The sequence below is a fragment of the Phyllostomus hastatus genome, unplaced genomic scaffold (genome assembly GCF_019186645.2).
Source record: "Phyllostomus hastatus isolate PE091 unplaced genomic scaffold, TTU_PhHast_1.1 phas_contig_86, whole genome shotgun sequence".
Classification (NCBI taxonomy): Eukaryota; Metazoa; Chordata; class Mammalia; order Chiroptera; family Phyllostomidae; genus Phyllostomus; species Phyllostomus hastatus.
The window spans coordinates 94,124,901-94,147,506 of NW_025333977.1; the positions used below are offsets into that span (position 1 = coordinate 94,124,901).

At 37.5% G+C, this 22,606-nt stretch overlaps 1 protein-coding gene across 2 annotated transcripts in view; it reads right to left on the reverse strand.

Moving 5' to 3' along the window:
• Window positions 1–22,606, reverse strand: part of RNF168 (ring finger protein 168) — a 35,705-nt gene that overhangs the window by 7,880 nt on the left and 5,219 nt on the right. For both annotated transcript variants that reach the window (XM_045851392.1, XM_045851391.1), the window contains 3 exons: window positions 12,660–12,736; window positions 10,168–10,347; window positions 7,950–8,071 (listed from right to left, as the gene is read on the reverse strand). In XM_045851392.1, coding sequence (XP_045707348.1) covers window positions 7,950–8,071; window positions 10,168–10,347; window positions 12,660–12,736 — 379 coding nt within the window. The remainder of the gene's footprint in view (window positions 1–7,949; window positions 8,072–10,167; window positions 10,348–12,659; window positions 12,737–22,606) is intronic.

Sequence of the window (22,606 nt, forward strand, 5' to 3'; positions counted from 1 at the left end):
GCAGGCCTCTGGTTTTCATAACTTGGAATATTTCTTGCCACTCTCCCCTGGCTTGGAGCATTTCCATTGAGAAATCAGCTGCTAGCTTTATCGGGGCTCCCTTGTATGTTACTTCCTGTTTCTCCCTTGCTGCCTTGAAGGTTCTCTCTTTGCCTTGGAATTTTGCCATTTTAATTATGATGTGTCTTGAAGTGGGCCTTTTTGGGTTCCTCTTGATTGGGATTCTGTGTTTCCTGAATTTGTGTGACTTTTTCTCTCATCAAATTAGGGAAATTTCCCTAAATCATTATTTTTCAAACATGTTTTCTATCCCTTGCTCTTCTTCTCCTTCTGGTATCCCTATTATATGGATATTATTACATTTCATGTTGTTGTGCAGTGCTCTTACCACCTGTTCATTCTTTCTGGGTCTCTTTTCTTTTTCTTGCTCTGGCTGGGTGTTTTTTTCTATCTTGTCTTCCAACTCGCTGATTCGATCCTCTGCTTCATCCAGCTTGCCTGTCATTTCTTCTAATTTTTTTTTAATTTGAGATTTTAATGTTCATTTCTTCCTGGTTTTTGTTTATAGTTTCTATTTCCTTTTTCATGCTGATGTAGTTTTCACTCAGTTCCTTGTTGTCTGTGAGCTCCTTGAGCATCTTTATGACCATTAATTTGAATTCTATATCTGATAGTTTGGTTACACCCATTTCATTTAGCTCTTGTAGTGGGGAGTTGTCCATTCCTTTTGATTGCATGTTCTTTTTTTTTTTGTCTCCCCATTTTAGGTGACTTTTTTTGTTTGTTTCTGTGCTTCCTGATGTTTCGCTTTGCTAGCTGTCTTTGTAGGGTGAGCTTCTATGGTAGGAATTCTATGTGGTTCAGTGGTGTGGTCTCTGATCTCCTTGTCTGGACGCTCTAGGTTTGCTCTTTCTTCTGTTTGTGTGGGTTTTCTTGTTGTACTTGGGTTTTTACCTTTTGGTGGTTCCTTGGTTGGTGGTTTTTCTCCTCCAGCAGGTATACTGATGTTTGCAGCTCCCACCTATTCTTGTATGTAATCAGTGGCAGGGGGTAGGCAAAATGAATTAAGACAGCAGGAGAGTATTTTATGGGATTTAAAGTACCAGTAACTACAGAACGATAGGAGATTCTTTGAACAAGTATAGTGTTAACTGTGATATTTCACCCAATTAGCCTCTTTTTATAAAAGGTGAAAGAGAGATAAGACTCTTGTTAGAGGGAAGGATGACTGTGAGCTGAATCCAGAAAACAGAGTGCTTGTCCAAAGTTAGATGATGAAATATACTGAGATTAAAATATAGAAAGTAGGTGAAGTGTGAGAGAGAATAGAGTTAACCACAACAACAATAATACTCAGGATTAAAGTGAAGTGGGCTAAGATCATGGAGGGTTGCTGTGTAGTATGTACAATTGTATGGAGGAACAATTATTTACAATAGTACTGGAACAACAATAAAATGACAAGAAATATGAGATTTGGATAACCAAAATAGAAAGTAACTTATCAAAAGTTGAGTTATTAGAACATGGGTGAAGTGAAAGAAGGAAAATTAAAATACAATAAAGAGAATAAGGAAAACCAGCCAAACCATGCAATTAAACAGGGAAATAAAACAAGGAAAACTAAACATAAGGAAAAGAAATAAAAACTAATAAAATAAAAGTGGTAAAAAATGGTGACAAGATAATGATAATAATACACACACACAATAAAATGCCAGCTCTGTGGGATAGCAAAGTGACCTTTGTCTCAGTTTCTCAGCCTTGTGCTCCCCCTTTCAATCTGCCCCTGGACCCTTTGTAACTCCACCTCTTTGTCTCACTTGGGGGAAAAAAAGAGAGGATCCAAAAAGAAAAAAAATACATATATATAATAATAAACCTCCTGCTGACTCTAAACCTGTTCAGCAAGTCCTGCTGGTCTTCCTATATGACATAGGAAGAGGCAGCTGGGCTTTGCTTTTTTCTCTTCCTTTGGTTCTAAAAGGGTAGGGACCTGGTCTGGGTCGCACTATCCAGTCTCCCGGCTTCTGGCCCATGTCTTTCGTAAGCTTCCAGGCTCAAATCAGCCACTCAGCTGCTCACAGCGAGTCAATCTCTGGCAGGGAGCCCCAGACAAGCAGGGCTAACAGTACTGTCCAGCCCCTCACTCTGGGCACTCAGTGCAAGACAGGTAGGGTGCATGGTTCAGGCTCTGCTATTATCTCTGGGCACGCAGTGCCAGTCAAGCAGGGTACACAGTTCCCCTAGTCACTCTGGCCACATGCAGCTGAAATCACCCTTGGGGTGTGCCAGCTGCTGCTAGAGAGTTCCCTACAAAGTAGCTGCCCACAGTTCCCTACAAGCATACAGCTTTTCACACAGCCCCACTTTCCAACCAGTCCAGAGACTATGTGAGTCAGGGTCCAACACGGCCCAGCTCCTCCCTTCTCCAGGTGCAGCCCAGAACCCCAATTTCTCTGATGCCAGCATCCCCAGTCCCAATGGATATGTACTAGCTCTGTCAGTCTCCCACTACCTCTCTATTCCCCCCAGTGACGTCCAGCATCCAGGTCCCTCCAGGTGCTAGTTTGCCCTCCCTGCTCTGGTAGGGGAGGGAGCTGATGATCTAACTCTCCTCCTCTATCCTGCTGCAGGCTCTGGGCTGGGGCACAGCAGCCTTGGTCCCAGTGCAGATCCCAGGGACCTTACTGTCCCAGCACAATCTCCTCACTGTAGGTTCTTCAATGTCCTCTGCAATTTTTTTGCCTCCAAACATCATATAAGTTGGGATTCTGTTGGCTGTTCACTCTGTTCCTCAGAAGATCGGCTAGGTGTTCCAGCTGGGCACTGGGAGAACTGGGCTCCACTCCCACCTACCTCACCACCACCCTTATGTAACCAACTTTTTAAAAAAATGTATATTTTTATATAGTACACACTATCTCTTTTTTAAAAGGAGTCATATTTCTCTATGATTTCTTTTTTGACTTCTGTCTTACAAATCTTTCTAAGTGTATATTTCTGTCTACTTCATGAGAACAAATAGTTTGAGAGAACAATTAAACAATATATGTAAAAATTACAATATAGGGGTAGGCAAAAGTAATTTTACAGTTGTTCATATGGAAGAAGACCTACATGCAGGTTATGATTATTACAATAGCTTTATTAACTCAAAAGAATGTCACAACTGTAACCCTACTTTTGCCCACCCTTGTGTATCAGGGTTACAGGCAGGGGACTATTGATTGGGAAAGGGCATGAGTGAAACTTCTGGAAATATTCTATATCTTAAATCTGAAGGATGGTTTATGCAAATGTAAAAATTTATCAGAATGTACATTCAAGATTAGTGAACTTTAATAGATGCATTCTATACTGTAAAAAACAGTTTTAAATTTATATTATCATGAAAATCCTTATACTCGCCACCTGGTTTAATAGGAAAAAAATCACTGACTTTAAAATCTCTATGGGGTCTCCTTTTTGCCCCCCATGTCCGAGATAACTATCCTTGAATTATTTATCTCTTGCTTTTAAAAACACTTTTATCATACACACTTGAATCTCTAAACACCTTACTGCTTAGTACTGCATAATTTTGAATCTTATATATATGGAGTCATACTGTGTGTTATCTTCCCATGAATTGTTTTCTTCACTATAATGCATATGGAGTTATGCTACATGTATGTTCTTTACTATCATGTATATGAAATCATACTACATGTATTCTTCCACAAACTGTTTACTCACTATAAATTTGAAGCCACTTTCCTAAATCATGCATGTTTTCTTTCACTAGAATTCATTTTTACTGCTGGATAATATTCTGTTCTGCTGTTGAAATACAGGTGCTTCTGGCTCTTTACTGCTATGAATAGCACTATTGGGAACATGCCAATACTTGTCTCCTGGGGTTTTTTGAGTGTCTATACTCCAGACTTACAGAATATTAACCTTTTACACTCCCCCCCAAGTGTGTAACTGTTCCTTATCCTCTACAACACTTAATATTGCTAGAAAGTTTAATTTTTCCCATAGGGTATGGAATGTTACTAGTTCACTATAATGTTATGGCTATTTTTATTGAGGTATAATTGACATACAACATTGTAATTTGTTTCTGGTGTGCAACACGATTCAGTATTTGTATATAATGAAAAATTACCTTACTATAATTTTAATTTTCATCAAGTTAAAGTCACAGTGTCTTTTAGAACTTAGTCTCTGAAGTGTACAATGTCCCTTCTGATAATTCCGTTTGTATACTTAAGTCTAGCCACATTCAAGGAAGATAAAAAAATTTGTGGACATATTTTAAAAACACCAAAGCTACCCTAAAGGCTCCATAAACTGTAGTGTGTTTCTAAGCTTTCTATTATATTGCCTCAATTATTTTGTTTTTCTACTCCTATGCAAATATCATATGTTTACTCATTATAAATATGAAGCCATTAAAAAAAATGAAATCGTGCCATTTGCAACAACATGGATGGACTTTGAGGGTATTATGCCAAGTGAAGTAAGTCACAGAGAGAAAAAGAAACAAAACACTGTATGATCTCTCTTATATGTCAGGGGGAAAGAAACCCAGCTCAAAGTCACAGACACAGAGAGCAGACTGGCAGTTGTCAGAGGCAGGGGACAGGGTGGGGGATGTGGTAGAGAAACAGGTAAACTGTTTTTTGTTTTTAGTATAAATTTTTTTAAAAGACTCTTTAGCCCCGGCTGGTGTGGCTCAGTTGGTTGGAGCGTTACCCTGTAGACCGAAAGGTCATGAGTTCGATTTCTGGTCAGGGCACATACCTAGGTTGCGGGTTCGGTGCCCAGTTGGGTTTCATGCCAGAGACAACTGATCAATGTTTATCTTTCCTCTTCTCTCTCTCCCCCACTTTTCCCTTCTCGCTAAGATCAATAAGCATGTCCTCGGGTAAGGATAAAAATAAATATAAAAAAGATTGTTTAACCAATGAGTTACTTAGTATTTTTCTTAATTTTCAAACACTTTAGTAATATTTTTATTAATCATTTCAAATTTGAGGTAAAATTCCTAACATACAATTACCATTTTAAAATGCATTCAGCCCTGGCTGGCGTGGCTCAGTCGACTGAGGGCCAGCCGCAAATCCAGGGGTCACCGGTTCGATTCCCAGTCAGGGCACATGCCTGGGTTGTGGGCCAGGTTCCCAATAAGGGATGTGCTACAGGCAACCACACATTTATGTTTCTTTCCTCCTCTTCCCTTCTCCCTTCCTCTCTGTCTAAAATAAATAAATAATTTTTAAAAAAATTTTTAAAAAAAAAGTGCATTGAGTGGCATTTAGTACATTCTTTAAGCTGTGCAACCATCATAATGATCTATTGAGTTCCGAACCTTTTCACCATCCCCAAAGGAGAGACCCTGTATATATTAAGCAGCTACTCCCCATTCCCACATCTCCCCAGTTACTGGCAACTACTAATCTGCTTTCTGTCTCTACAGATTGATCTATCCTAGTTATTTCATATAAAAGAAATATGGAACCCTGTGTGCCTGGCTTTTCCCTTAGTGTGTTTCTGAAGTTCACCCACAAGACAGCATGTATCAGTATGTCATTCTGTTTTAGAGCTGAATAATATTCCATTGCAGGGATATGCATTTTGTTTACCTATCCATCCCTCAATGAACATTTGGGCTGTTTCCACTTTTCGCTATTTGAAGTGCTATTTGTGTACAAGTATTTGTTAAAATACCTGTTTCCAGTTCTTTTGGGTAAGTATCTAGGAATGGAGTGATAAAGTGATTGTACTAAACGTTCTAATGAGCTGTCAAAACTGTTTTCCTCAATGATTGCAACATTCACACCAGTAATGAACAAGATTCCAATTTTTCTACATCTTTGCCAACATTTGTTATCCCCCTGCCCTTTTTTTGATTATGGACATCCTAGTGGGTGTGAAATGGTATCTCACTGTGGTTTTTTACATTTCCCTAATGACTAATGATGTTGAGTATCTTTTTATGTACTCATTGGCCATTTGTACATCTTTGGAGAAATGTCTATTCAAGTCCTTTGTCCATTATTTGTCTTGTTGTTGAGTTATATAAGAATTCTTCATATAGTCTAAAGACTAGATCTTATCTAACTTTGTTTAAACTTTAACTCACTAGTTTCCCAATTTTTGCTTTTGACTTCACCAGTTTATAAAATTTGTCAGTTTATTAGGTCCACTGTATTTCTAATAATTTTTTCTTTTTGTATATTTCAAAATATATATATTTAAGTGCATGAAGTCTCATAAGTTATATGCTTTAAGCAGAGTAGTATATTGGGTTGGCCAAAAAAGTTTGTTTAGTTTTTTCGGTATGGTAGCTGTAGTAGTGCTTAGTTGTCTTTAACTTCATTAAAACAATTGTTAAATTGTATTGTGACAGTTGTCCTATCAGTATGCATTTAAAAAAACTTATCCTGTCCTGGCTGGTGTGGCTCAGTGGACTGAGCACCAGGCTGTGAACCTCAAGATTGCCAGTTGGATTTCCAGTCAGGGCATATGCCTGAGGTGCAGGCAAGGTCCCCAGTTGGGGACATGCAAGAGGCAACCAATGCATGTACCTTGCCCACATTAATGCTTCTCTTCGTCTTTCTCCCTTCCTTCCCTTTTCTCTAAAAATATATAAATAAAATCTTTAAAAAAAACACTTCTTTAAAAACATCAAAATTGGTGAATTTGTGTGCATCCATTTCAATATTAAAGATGGAAGAAGATCTGCAACATTTTCAGCATATTATGTTTTATTTTTTCAAGAAAGGTAAAAACACAATTGAAACACAAAAAAAGATTTGTATGGTGTATGGAGAAGGTGCTGTGACTGATCGAATGTGTGTCAAAAATGATTTGCAATGTTTCTTGGTACTATTGACATTTTGACCAAATAAATCTCTGTTCTGGGGCTGTGTTATGCATTCGAAGATGTTTAGCAGCACCCTTGGCCTCTATCTGCTAAAAGCCAATAGTGGGAGATAGCCAACATACTCAAAATATCCAAATCAATAGTTATTGGTCAAAATGAAAAATGTTCCTTTTATTTTACGGAATAAACTAAAAGACTTTTTGGCTAACCCAAAATAATTATGCACTCTTTCTGCTTTCCCCCTTTTAATGGTTTTTCTCTTGATTTCTACTTTACATAATATTAGCACTAAAAATACTGATATTGTCATATCTATTTTTTATTTTAATAGCAACCCCTTCATTTAACTCTGCCCCCACCCTAAGTGTCCCTATCTCAAATCTCCACTACCATAAATCCAAAATTTGTATGAATTCTTGAAGAAGGCAAATTACCTGTACATATTTACTCAGTTGAACCAAAAGCCCTTATATGTTTTTGAAGTCTTGATTGTGGTTTTCGAACTTTCCCAACTATGAATTACAATGGGAAAGCTAATATCCTCATAAAGTCATCAGTTCTACCTGCTGCTGGAGGGGCATTGTGGGGAGCTAAATCATCACTCTACTGTTGACTACCTGACTCATGCTTTTTGTATAGTAGAGAAGAAATGTAATGCATAAACTGGGAAAAAGAAGGTGAGTGAATGGCCCAGATGCCAAATTATAAACTCCTTTAATGAGGATGACCTTATATGGGGCCAGCTTTTCTCACTTAAATCTAACTAAACCAAGGGGACAAATCCAACTGGTTAATTTTGAGAAAATGTGAACATCATGGAAACCCTGAACAATGAAGATTAAAACACAAAAACAAACAAAAAAACCCTTCACATCTCTCTTCATGCTAGCCAGGAATCTAAGCTATATGAGTAGCTCTCTTAGTTTTATTTTACATCAGTCTCAGACCATTTAGAGGGTTTTCATGCAGAGTGCATGAACTAAAGTTTGATAGTCAGTGGACTATAGGAACAAAAAAATACTGGCATACAGTAGATGGTCAATAAATAATCGATCAAGTCATGTTCACTTACTTCTCAATATCTCCAGTACTTGTTTGTTTGTTTTTATTTTTCTTTTGCAACTTGCTTGTGACTGGATCCGATTTTCTAGAATTCATGGGAGAAGCCAAGACTTTTCCATCACAGAAATGGTTCTTTAACAAGAAAAAGCATAACAGACATTATTAAAAATAATTTTATAATAAAATAAGCTATTAATTCAACTAATTAACTCAGAATCCATGACAGTATTTTTCAGGAATTATGCTTACATTTAAATTCTATGTACTTTTTGAATAACATTGACCATGTAAAAATCAGAACAAACAAGATTAAGTCCATCCAAGTTAGTCTACATTAATTGCGTTTTATACTCTACATTATAGAGCACAAAAAGCATGATACTAATATGATTAGCTGATAATTTCTGTTAATTTTCCTAAGGAAAAGTTTCATATAACTACCTTGATGTATAAGGGTAAATTCAAAGAGCTGTAGCTATATCTGGAATAAAAGTTATTTTTGCAAAAGTAATGTAATTTGGGGACTTAAGGACATACTAATAAATACTATGAATATTTACTTGCTGTAGTTTCATAAATTTCTTTCTCTCTTTTTTAAGGTTTTTATTTATTTATTTTTTGAGAGAGAGGAAGGGAGGGAGAAGGAAAGGGACAGAAACATCTACGGATTGCCTCCCATACATGCCCCAACTGGGGACCAAACCACAACCCAGGCATATGCCCTGACTGGGAATCGAACTGGTAACCTTTCATTTGCGGGATGATGCCTAACCAAGTAAGCCACATTGGTCATGGCATAAATTTCTTACCACACTACTGGAAAAAATGAATATAACTGGTAGTGGTAGATACTTGGCCTTGGACCATCATACTTTTAGAAGTAAACAAAAACTTATTCTAAAATATTAATAATTCTACTCTCATAATCCCATGTGAAAACAAGGATTACAACAATAGTCTCTTTAAAGACAGGTCAAGATTCTCCTCTTTGACATACGGAGTGGGCAAAAGTAGGTTCCCAGTTGTGCAAAACAGTTTATTCTTCCATTATTTATTATTTTATTACTTGTTTGTATTATGTAAACCCACTTTGCCCACCCCTGTATTTTCGTTATCCCATTTTTTATTCTATTAGTCAATGTCTTTTATTTAATTTCCTATTGTGTACCTTTATAAAGCTGTTCTACTTCAATTTAAAAAAGAAAGTAATTAAAAAGGACATACAATCTAAAACTTGGACAGATTATTATGAACAGTATGCCTCTCAGGAAAAAGAAAACAATTCTGGGTATACTTTATTGTAGTTAGTATATTTTAACATATTTATTGTTTGAAAGAAGAACAATTGTTTTTAGAGGCTCTCAAACCTGAACACACATCAGACTTCCCTGGATGCCTCTGGGAATGTTATCCCCTAAGTCCCATCCCCAGAGACTCTCATTCAATAGATTTAGAATAGGTATGGAAGTCTGTATTTTCTAAGAATTCCCAGGGTGATTCTGCCAGGTACTTTCAAATTGCTGGGTCACATTAAGTATGTTTTATCATTCTTTCTTTCATTCATTTCCCCCTAAGCAATATAATTTTAAACTATAGCAAGATAATAAAATCTAGGTTTAATATATGAAGAATTTAATATCTCTCTCTCTCACCCCCTTGGTTTAAAGTGAAAGTGAGTTTCCTAGTGAAGCAGTGAGACAGAGTAGCTATTCCACAGACAGAGTAGCCTGTGCTTCACTTTCTGAAAATGATTTATATCCATACAATGAAATATTATGTTACTCTTTATAGACTATATGTAGTAATATCAAAATATAATCTCTAAGGTATATCAAGTGAAAAAAGCCAAGGAAAAAATAGTGTGATTGATAAATCTTTTTTAGGTGATTAAAAATAAAAACAGAAGAAACTCTTAACAGAGCTAACCTTTGGGGAAAAGGACTAATGTAATGAAACAGAATGGGAGTCAGGAAAGGAAGCTTTGCTTTCTCACTGAAGAGTTTTCCTACATAATTTCAATATACTAATAACATGTAAAAAGTTTTAAAAAGTATACTTGGATTAGAGCAAATATGTAACAATATGCAAAACTGAAAAAATATGCAAAAGTTTTAAGCAGAGCAAATATATCAGAAGTAGTTACGGGTAACACTTCTTTGAACCTTTGAAAATTACATAGTCAAAGCAATAGGAATACTGATACTTCAAAGTTCTCTCCTAAAACTTACAATAGTAATGCTTAGCTTTCTTGCCAATTCTTCATCACTTTTCAGCTGTTCTTCCATCTCTCTTCTCCTTTGTTCTGCCTGTCTTTTTTCTTCTTCTTCCTCCTCTGCCAATAATTTCTGGATGTATTCTTCACTGGCTTTGTTTTCTTCTTCCTCATTGGCTCGTCGCTCTGCCTCCACCTTAAAAATGATTAACAGAGAACAATCCTACTCTGAACTTCTTAATATACTTATAATATTTCATAATAAGAGCAGTAATTTTTTTTAAAAATGAACAAGTTAGCAGGAATTAAAATATCTCAAATGAAGTACAAATCTGAAGAGGCAACTTCCTACAGAACAGCTCAAGAAGTCTTTCAGGAAGCCTACCCCAATCAGCCCAATGGAATCTTAACCAAAATCTCATTCCACCTTGCCTCAGTCCTCAATCACACTTTCCACTACAGTCACACATTTGTGGACTTGTTTCCAGATAATACTTTTCTTCAGTTAACAAAATGCCATGTGTTGACTAACTTAGGCCAGGTTCCTGAACCAAACCCCAGCAAAGGGAATGTAATAAAACTGACTTCAACTAATACAACCTATCCCTGAAGTTTGGAAGAATCCCCAAACACAGTGGGCAGGAGTGGGATGATAGCTGGAGAAACAACCACAATGGTTATTACATGATTTACAAATGAAGAAACAAACAAAGAAAAGCAAATAACTTTCTTAAAACAGTAAGTGGCAGAGTAGAGACTCAAACTCTAATTCTAGGATCTAGGATCTAAGATCATACTTACGGTCATTTAAACTACAGTTCTCCTGAAAACAAACCAACAAACCCAAACCAACCAACCAACCAACCAACCAAGAATCACTTTAGAATTCCAAAGGATTTGACTCAAGCATAAGTCCTTGACGCAATCCCATGAGAAAACAGAGGTTTAGAATGGTGTGGCCATCATGCTGTTAGCCTGAAGATGAAGTCACCTGACAGAAATTATCAAAGACCTGGAGCTAGAGGTCTGGATGAAAACACCCCTGAAGCCCCTACCTTTGGAGTAGCAAATAATTACAATTATTGTTTAAGGTAGTTAGGTTTACTTTTATTTGCAGTCAAAATAGAGCCTGTTCTCACTGTTATAAGTATTAAACTATACCTTTAAAACCCTTACTTAAGAACACTGCTTAGATAATAAGCTGACAATCAAGTTTATTATAATTATTTATTTGGTATTGGTTCTCCTAGACTTGCATGGTCCAATATAGTGGCCACTAGCTACATTACTGAACACTTGAAATGTGACTAGACCAAAGCAGTATGTACTATGAGTACAAAAGATTTTGAAGACTCAGCAAAAATAATGTAAAAATCTCATGATTAATTTTATATAACTTCATATAATTAATGCCTACTCACATTATAATTATAGTTAACCTATAGTTATAATTTTATAAAATACTTTTATATTGATAAAATATTTTAAAGATAATGGGTTAAATAAAATATAAATTAACATTAATTTCATTCTTTAGAAAAAACATTTTTAAAATGTGGCTACCAGAAAAATATAAATTGAATGTAGACTTACATTGTCTTTCTATGGGACAACAGCGCTCTACACTAAGCAAGAGGGTAGGGGATAATAGGGCTCTCCTAGTACTATTGAAGTTCAAAGGCTTCACTGTAAGCACTACTTCCTCTTTTTCTCTTTACACAATTTACAATGAGCTCTATTTTATACTGTCCTCATCTAAACTCATTGTTGTATCCCCCTAAATTTACTCGTTGAAGCCCTTATTTCCAATATGATAGTATTTGGAGGTGGTGCCTTTGGGAAGTAACTGGGTCAAGTCCTCATGAATGGGATAATGGGATTAAGACCCTGATATGATAAGAAACAAGAAGGATGACCTTTCTCTGTCCCTCTGGCTCCCCACTGTCTCTCTCCTCTCCCTCTCTGTCCCCTCTCTGTCCCCTCTCTTTCTCTCGCCTGTCCTCTCCTGTCCTCTCCATCTCTCTCTCTGTCTTCCCTCCCCCTGCTTCCTATTCCTGCCTCCCTCTCACCAGATCTACCAATACCTTGGATCCTGGATTTCCCAACCTCCAAAACTATGAGAAATGTTTATTGTTCAAGCCTGCCAGTCTATGGAATTTTTGTTACAGCACCCTTAATGGATTAAAAGACCCACAATCTACCACAACTTTTTTTTTTTTACTCCCCTCCCCTCTACCACAACTTTTCTGTCCTTTAAGCTCAAAGCCTCCAGGAAATAAAATGCTTAGGGATATCTATCACATCACAGCACCAATCACCCATAAATTAAGTAAAGCTAGTTTGTAACTACTGTGAACATACGTAAAAAACAGAGCCTTTATAAAATACATTAAAATTGTTTACATTTCAGTATGTACAATTTATATAAGCACATAACTGTATGTAAAATTCGAAACTGAAAACACAGCATAGAATTTTCCCCAAAAGCAGTAACTACTTAGTTCCTACCTTGCTTTTTTCCTCTTCATATTCTCTTCTCAATTCCCCAGGTTTACTTAACAGATGAACTGGCCGATAGTCATCAACTGTTTCAGATTAAGAAAGAAAATAATTTTAAGAAGCAACACTAAATTTTATGGCTAACTTTGTCTTCCATTAAAACTATATTAGTAAGTTCCAGCCAAGATGGAAGCATAGGTAGACACACTTTGCCTCCTTGCACAACCAGAAGAATGATCACAACTAACCTCAAAACAAAACCAAGCAGAACTTCCAGAAAATCAAACTGTATGGAAGTCCAACAACCAAGGATTTAAAGAAGAACTATATAAGACATCTCTGACAGTCTCAGACAATATGAGGGGCAGAGATGGGGAGCCATAGCGGAGAGGATGTGGCCTGGGGACAGCTAGGCAGCAGTGGTGAGGCAGCAGCAGTGGCGGCCAGCTGAACAGGTGGTTCTACATTCACGTCTGCCAGATAAACACTGGGAGGGACACCCAGGAAGCCAGCAATCTCAGCCGCAAGCCAGACCTCACAGCCCAAGGTTCCACTGCTGGGAAATAAACCCTCATAAGTTCTGGCTGTAAAAACCAGTAGGAGTTGGGACGGCGAAAGAAACTGTGGGTCTCTCAGGAGAGTTCGTTTAAAGAACCTGCAGTCCTAGAATGTACACAAACCCACACACTCGCGGTTTTGGCACCAAGACAGCAGCTAGAAGGGCACCATTCGCATATGGGAAGTGGGAGGAAGTGATAAGAAATGGAGCAAGATGGGAAAAATCAGCATTATTCCTTCTCTGACCCCTCCCCCACATACAGCACCACAAAGAAGTAAAGTGGGTTGCCCCACCCTGGTGAATACCTAAGGTTCCGCCCCTTACAATGTAACAGATACACCAGGACAGGGAGTCAAAGCACCTCTACCTAATATGTAGAAATAAACATAGGGAGGCTGCCAAATTCAGGAGACAAAGAAATATGGCCCAAGTGAAACAACACATTAAAACTGCAGAAAAAGGACTAAGCAAAACAGAGATAGCCAACTTATCAGATGCAGAGTTCATAACACTGGTGATAAGGATGCTCAGAGAACTGAGTATGATGAACACATAGGGAAGAAATGAAAGTTACACTAAGTGAAATAAAGAAAAGTCCACACAGAACCAACAGTGAAAGGATGGAAGCCAGGATTCAAATCAACAATTTGGAACATAAGGAAGAAATAAACAGTCAACCAGCACAGAATGAAGAAACAAGAATTCAAAAAAAAAATGAGGAAAGAATAAGAAGATTCTGGGACATCTCCAAATGTACTAACATACAAACCACAGAGATGCCAGGAGAAGAGGAAGAGCAAGAAATTAAAAATTTGAAAAAAATAATGAAAGAAAACTTCCCTAATTTGGCGAAGGAAATAGACATACAAGTCCAATAAGCACCCAAACAAGTCCCAAACAAGTTGGACCCAAAGAGGACCACACCAAGACACATCATAATTAAAAGGCCAAAGATTAAAGATAAAGAGAGAATCTTAAAAGCAGCAAAAGAAGTCAACTATATATATAGGGGAGTTCCTATAAGACTGTCGCTGATTTCTCAAAAGAAACTTCGTAGGCTAGAAGGGATTAGCAAGAAGTATTCAAAGTGAAGAAAAGCAAGGAACTACAATGAAGATTACTCTATCCAGCAAAGCTATCATTTAGAATAGAAGGGCAGATAAAATGTTTCCCAGACAAGGTAAAGGTAAAGGAATTCATCATCACCAAGCCCTTATTATATGAAATATTAAAGGGACCTATTTAAGAAAAAGAAGACCAAAACAACAAAGAAGATCAAAACATTAAAATGGCAAAAAATATAAATCTATCAACTGAATCTAAAAAACAAAAACAAACTAAGGTAACAACTACAACAGGAGCAGAATTATAGAAATGGAAATCACATGGAGGGTTAGCATCAGGGAGGGGGAAGGGAGAGAATGGGGAAAAAGGTACAGGGAAAAGAAGCATAAATGGTAGGTACAAAATAAATGGAGATGTTAAGAATAGTATAGGAAATGGAGAAACCAAAGAACTTACATGCACGACTCATGGACATAAACTAAGGTGTGTGTGTGGGGGGGGGGGGTGCTGTTGAGGGGGTGGAGGGGGGCAAAGGGGAAAAAATCGGGACAACTATAATAGCATAACCAATAAAATATACTTTAAAACTATAATAATATAAAAACATAGTTAAAATAAATTGTATAAATATTAACAGCTATAGCAATATCTTTTTTAAGGAGTTCTCTTTTAAAAGAAAAACCAGACATTCAAAATGACACATGAATATGTATACTTAACTTTCTCTCTAGACTCCATTAAAATAATGGTAAAGGGATAAAAAGAAAGTAATCCTACCCAGCAAAGAGATTAGGGGAAGTGTTGATCAGTAAACAAAAAATTTAATAAATCCATAGAAAACAGGAAGCCAACAGAAGAGAGGTGAATGGTGTAGCCGAATACAGGAAAACACAGCCCTTCAGAAGGAAAGGATTTAGCCTAAGCAGGAGGGGATCTGCACCATATACCCGAAGAGCAGCTCAAGCTCAGAAATACAAGGCATCATATGAGTACAGTGCAGAGTGAGTAAGTGTGGGTCAGAGAATCTGTTATAAACTGTCAAATTAAGAATAACTGGCTGGTAGGCATTTCTTCCTGGAAATGTAAGTATACATATGCATATTCAATTTATTTATTTATTTTTAAAGATTTTATTTATTTATTTTCAGAGAGAGAGGAAAACAGGGAGAAACAAAAGGGAGAGAAACATCAATGTGTGGTTGCCTCTCACGCATCCCCTACTGGGGACCTGGCCAGTCACCCAGGCATGTGCCTTGAGCAGGAATCAAACCAGCGACCCTTTGATTTGCAGGCTGGCACTCAATCCACTGAGCCACACCAGCCAGGGCTCAAAGTTTATTTTTTTAAAGAAACTGAACTGTCTGGATAGATCCAGTGCAGCTAATATAAGAGGTAGTGACCCAGAGGAAAGCCCTTTGATATCTGGCAGTTGGAGTGACAAAGCATAACGGCCAAATTTCCATTGCTGAACCTCAGTGCCTTCCAGTCACCAGTGTCTAGACATGTACACAGAGCTTTTTTCTAGGGCCTCATTCTTATTTTTATTTATTTATTTTAGAGAGAGGGAGTAAGGAAGGAAGGGAGAGGAAGGGAGGGAGAGGGAGGGAGAGAGAGAAAAAAGAGAAACATCAAATTGCTGTTCTTACTTACACATACATTGGCTGATTCTTGTACATGTATGTGGCCTGACCGGGATCAAACTCTCAAGCTTGGCATATCTGGATGATGCTCTACCAAACTGAACTACCACGCCAGGGCTCAGTGCTCTAGGGCCTCATTTTTAAATATGAAAGCAAAACCAAGGATCACCAGACACTTGAAATAAATCTACAGAATTAAAGAGAAACACTAAGCTACACAAACAGGGGAGAAATCTCCCTGGAGTTAAATCCAAAAAATGGGAACACAACTGCCTATTTAAAGAGCCAGCTGTTACTCAGCTCTAGGTGACGACCATCAGGAAACTTAGGTCTGTTGTTGCCATATTTTTTTTTTAAAAGACAATCCATAAATCTATATTTTAATGTAAAATCTCTCAACTTTAAAGGTTGGCACTAAATAGGTCACAGAAAATATGCCAACAGGCTTTATAAGCCCCATATGCCAGCAGTTTACAAATTCAGCAACAGAAAAACTAAAAACAGTGATGTAACTCTGTAAAAAGTAGGGATAGAGTATGCAAAATTCTTATTTATTTGAGCCATCAAAGAGGATCCATTTGAGACAATATAGGGAAAATATAGGAGAGGCATTCAAGACCCCTGAAAAAATAGAAAGGGCTAGAAAAAAGCCCACAGGAGAGGAAGGACAGCACTTCTATTAGAGCACGTCTGACAAAGTATGTGCAAGAGATAGCACAGTATCACAGGTGATAGCTTAGGGATTGGCAAACTTTTCCTTCATAGAGCAAGATAGTAAATACTTGGTTTTGTAGGCTCTGCGGTCTCTGCACAGTCACTCAACTCTGCCACTGTAGCACAAAAGCAGTCACAAATACAGATGAATGAATGTAATGCCTGTGTTCTACATTTATCTACAATACAACTTCATCCATAAAAAAAGATTTAGACCAAATCTGGCCTGTGGACCACTGTTGGACAACCCCTGCTTTAGTATATTCCTAACTATTAAAGTTCTCAAATAAAATTCGGTCCTTATGTGTGTGTTTGGGGATGGGGGTAGGGATTAAATAGTAAAGAATTGTAAACAATTGGAAAGGGAAGATTTTAAGTTTCTTTTTATTAAAAAAGCCAATTTATTAAAGTAAAAAATAAAAATAGCTAACATATTAAGAAATCCTTAATAAAAAGACCACCTTGACTGGTGTGGCTCAATGGATTGAGTGCAGGCCTACAAACCAAAAGGTTGCTGGTTTGATTATCAGTCAGGGCACATGCCTGGGTTACAGGCCAGGTCCCCATTTAGGGGCATGTGAGAGGCAACCAATCGATGTATCTCTTACACATCGATGTTTCTCTCCCTCCCCCTCCCTCCCTCTCTCTTTAAAAATAAATGAATAAAATCTTTAAAAAAAAGACAATCTAAGGAAGGAAAAAAATATCTGCAAACTAAACATCTGATAAGGGATTAATATGAAGAATATATAAAGAACACCAACAACTCACCCTGGCTGGTATGGCTCAGTGGATTGAGCACCAGCCTGGGAACCAAAGGGTCACTGGTTTGATTCCCAGTCAGAGCACATGCCTGGGTTGCAGGCCAGGTCCCCAGTGGGGGACACATGAGAGGCAACTATACATCACTGACATTTCTCTCCCTCTCTAAAAATGAAAACAAACAAACAAATAAATAACAACAGCTCAATAACAAAAGAGAAGTTCATTAAGAATTAAACTGGCCCTGGCTGGCATAGCTCAGTGGATTGAGCGCGGGAAGCAAACCAAAGTGTTGCAGGTTCGATTCCCAGTCAGGGTACATGCCTGGGTTGCAGGCCATGACCCCCAGCAACCGCACATTGATGCTTCTCTCTCTCTCTCTTTCTCCCTCCATTCCCTCTCTAAAAATAAATAAATAAATAAAGTCTTAAAAAAAAAAAAAAGAATTAAACTGGGAAACTGGGCAAAGGACTTAAGTAGCCATTTCTTCAAAAAGATATACAAATAGCCAACAAGCACATGAACAGGTGCTCAATATCACTAGTCATCAAGAAAATGCAAATTAAAACTAGGTAGGTACCACTTCAAACCCACTAGTATGGCTATTCTAAAACAAAAGTCAAAGTAAGTGTTGGCAAGGATGTGGAGAAACTGGAATCCTTACACATTGTCAGTTGTAAGGGTAAGGTGGAGCCACTGTTTGAAAAACCATATAGTGATTGCTCAAAAAATTAAATAATTACTACATGATCCACAATGTCTACTTTTAGGTGCATAGCCAAAAGAGTTGAAAGCAGGGACTCAAATATTTGTACACCAATGTTCATAGCATAGCAGTGTTATTCAGAATAGCCAGAAGGTGGAAGTAACCCAAGTGTCTTGGTGACCCTGACTGGTGTGGCTCAGTGGGTTGAGATGCTGGCCTGCAAAACAAAGGTCGCCAGTTTGATTACTGGTCAGGGTACATGGCTGGGTTGCAGGCCAGGTACCCTGTTGGGGGCATGCAAGAGGCAACCAATCAATGCTTTTCTTGCACATTGATGTTTCTCCCTCATTCTTTCTCCCTCCCTTCCTCTCTCTAAAAAAATTAAATCTTTAAACAAAACAAAACAGATGAATTGATCAACAAAATGGTATAAATACATACAACAGAGTATTACTCAGTTATAAAAATGACTGAAATTACAACACATGCTACAACATAGACACACTTTGAAGGCATCATGTTGAGTAAAATAAGCCAGATACAAAAGGACCTACCTACCATGATTCTACTTATGTGAGATACCCAGAGTAGTCAAATTTGCCAGAAAGTAGAATGATGGTGCCAGGCGTTAGAGGAAAGGGAACTTGAGGAGTTATTGTTTAATGGGTAGTTTCAATTGCAGAAAATAAAAAAGTCTTAGATGACGGTGATGATGCTTGTACACCAATGTGTACTTAATGCCATTTACACTTAAAAATGGTCAATTTTACATTACATATATTTTCCTACAATTAAACTTGAAAAATCATTTTAGCTGCACTTTAAAAATAGCTAACATAATTAAGAATAATAAATGCACTTACTATACTAGGTATCAAAATACAATTAGAATGAAGGTGTTAGTTACACCTTATTTAAATAGCAATTAATTGCTATTCTTTTCTAACACCTTAATTCTAATAGCTGTCTAACAGTTCATAACTGTTAGTCTAAAAGCTATCAAGAGACAGGTAGTTATTGTGGGGGTTTTACAACTGGAGAAACGCCAGGAAGCACTACACCCCCTTTGGGCCTCCATTGTATTTTCCCCTTTTACTCTGAGCTGTGAATATTTTTTTCTTTCTTTTTTTAAAAATTGATTCTACAGAGAGGGAAGGAAGGGAGAGAGAGTGAGAGAAACATCAATGTGAGAGAGAAATATCAATCAATCGTCTCGTGCACCCACCCTGACTGGAGATCAAGCCCGAAACCTGCTTATGTGCTCTGACTGGGAATCAAACCCCATGACCTTCTGGTTTGCAGGACAATGCCCAACCAACTAAGCCACACCAGCCAGGGCCTGAGCTGTGAATATTTTAACCTGTACATATAGCCAGCTCTTCTGACACAGAGATTATTTGATCAGTTGTTCCCCAGCCCTGTAGTATGATTCTCCATGGGTGTTTTCCTGCTCAGGCTCTGATGAACCAAATAAAAATGTTATGTTTTATTAAAAAGAGAAAGAGACAGATGTAGTTAAAAAATAAAAAGCCCCAAAACAGCTCTGGAAAATAAGCATATGACTAGGGGAACTGTATACAATGTAGATGTATCATTCACCAAGCAATATAGTTTTTATAATTGGAAATCTCTGGGGAGAAAGAAGTTGATGTCTACCTCACACAATACTCAAATCTCAGGTGAATTTTAAAAATTTGTAATGGAAACAAATCATAAATAACCATGAAGAAAATACAAGAGATAATCTAAGATTTTAGGATAAAGGTAGACTTCCTGAATAACAGAAATCATCCCAAAACCATAAAAACCTATACATGAAGACAAATCATAGTTGAAAACAAACAACAAACTGGGAGAAGTTATTTATAAAATACATAAATCAACAGAGACTTAATGTTCAGCCCTGGCTGGTGTGACTCAGTGGATTGAGTGCCAGCCTGCAAACCAAAGAGTCATTGGTTCAATTCCCAGTCAGGGCACATGCCTGGGTTGCAGGCCAGGTCCCCAGTATGGGGTGTACATGTGGCAACCACACACTGAAGTTTCTCTCCTTATCTTTCCCCTTCCCTTCCCCTTTCTCTAAAATAATAAATAAATAAAATCTTTTTTAAAAAAAGAGAATTAATGTTCAGGATATAACAAGATTTTCTACAGATCAATTAAGAAAGCACACTACAATAATGGGCAAATGAAAGGAACATGCAATTTACAGAAGATGCTAAGCTACTCTACAGTGAGCTGGGAACTGTAATTTATTTAAAATATGGAACTCCTGAGATTTTTTAAGTTTACTTATTTGTACAAAAGGTAAATCTAAGATCAGTAATTTTTTCAACCAGAGACACAACAAAGTAAAATTGTCTTTTATATGCCTCTTATATTCTAGCAAAAATTTGCTAAATTTTTATTATTATTATTAATTGTTGTTCAATTACAGTTGTCCTCATTTTCTCCCCTATTATTCTCCCCCACCCTACCCTCCCTCATCTTTCATTCAATCCCAGGTCCTATTGTCTTTGTCCACGTGTTCTTTATACGTATTCCTTGACTCTTCCCTTTCTTTCCCCCCATTGTCCCCTACTCCCTCCCCTCTGGTCAATGTCAGTTTGTTCTTTATTTCCATGTCTCGGTTTCTATTTTGCTAGCATGTTTGTTTTGTTGATTAGGTTCCACTTATAGGTGAGATCAGATGGTATTTGTCTTTCACTGCCTGGCTTATTTCACTTAGCATAAAGCTCTCCAGTTCCATCCATGCTGTTGCAAATAGCAGGAGTTCCTTCTTTCTGTTGCATAGCATTCCATTGTGTAAATGTACCATAGTTTTTTTGATCCACTCATTTATTGATGGGCATTTAGGCTGTCTCCAGCACTTGACTATTATGAATAATGCTGCTATGAACATTGGGGTGCATAGGTTTTTCTGAATTGGTGTTTCAGTATTCTTAGGGTATAAGCTCAGCAGTGGACTTGCCAGGTCAAAAGGCAGTTCCATTTTTAGTTTTTTGAGGAATTTCCATACAGTTTTACACAGGGCTTATAATTTCTAAGTATATGAAGAATGTGAAAACATCAGTTTTATACACTAAATGCCACTGTGATAGTCAACTTTTGAGATCCACTGAAAACAACTCTCAACACTGCTCAGTTTTGGGCAACTCTAAAACTTCTATAGTAACCCTCTTAAATTAAATGTTTCTACAGTATTTACTATGGCTTTCTTATAATGACTGTTCTTCCTAGGCAGGAAGAAGTCATTCAAAGAGCCCTGGCTGATGTGGCTCAGTAGAATGAGCGATAGCTTGCAAATCAAAAGGTCACTGGTTCGATTCCTGCTCAGGGCACATGCCTGGGTTGCAAGCCAGGTACTGAGTTGGGGGAATGCAAGATGCAACTGATAATGTTTTGCTTTTTTTCCCTCTCATACATTGAGGTTTTTCTCCCTCTCTTTTCCGCTCTCTGAAAATAAATAAATAAATAAATAAAATCTTTTCTTTTTAAAGAATTCATTAAAAGGAATTTATTCCCATACTTTTTATTTTATTCTGAAGGAAAAACCCAACTAAAGAACTCAGTGTCCAATACTGAGTTCAAATAAAAATAAAAATGGAATACTACCTAACTACCTGCAATAATACCTAACTTAAACTTGAATTAAGCTATTTATAAAATTACTCTTCCATTCTTCGGTTACAGGATAATCCATGGATACCAAAATCCAAGGATGCTCATGTCCCTACATAAAATGGCATAAAGCAATGCATACAGTCAGTCCTCCACATCTACCAATTTCCAACTGCAACTGATACAGTACAGATGTTACTGGAAAAAAAAAATCAGTGTATTAAGTGGACCCTCACAGTTTTAACCCCTTGTTGTTCAAGGATCAACTGTGAATTGTTGCTGGGATTAAAAAAGACACCTTTGGAAAATGATCTGGTAGTTTCTTACACAACCAAATATACACCTACCCTATTGCTGAGCAATTCCACTCAATGAAAACATATGACCACAAAAAACCTGTACAAGAATCTTCACAGTTGGAAACAGCTAAGGTGTCATCAACTGTAGAACAGCCAGCAAAGTATAATACAGTCAAACAGTAAAATGATACTCAAAATTAAGAAATAAACTAGTAATACCCTGCCCTGGCTGGGTGGCTCAGTTGGTTAGAGCTTCATCCTGTGCACCAAAAGGTTGTAGGTTCGATTCCTGCCCAGGGCACATGCCTAGGTTGTGGGTTTGATCCCCGATAGGGGCATATACAGGAGGTAACCCATCAATGTTTCTCTCTCTCTCTCTCTGTCTTTCCCTTCCTCTTTCTCTAAAATCAATAAAAATATATCTTCTGATGAGGATTAAAAAAAAACAACAACCAATCAACCAACCATCCAACCAATCAGTAATAACACAAGGATGAATCTTAAACTTTATACTGACTGAAAGAACCTTGCAGAAAATAATACACACTTCCCTAACAGCCCTGGCTCAGTGGCCCTCACTGATGTGGTTC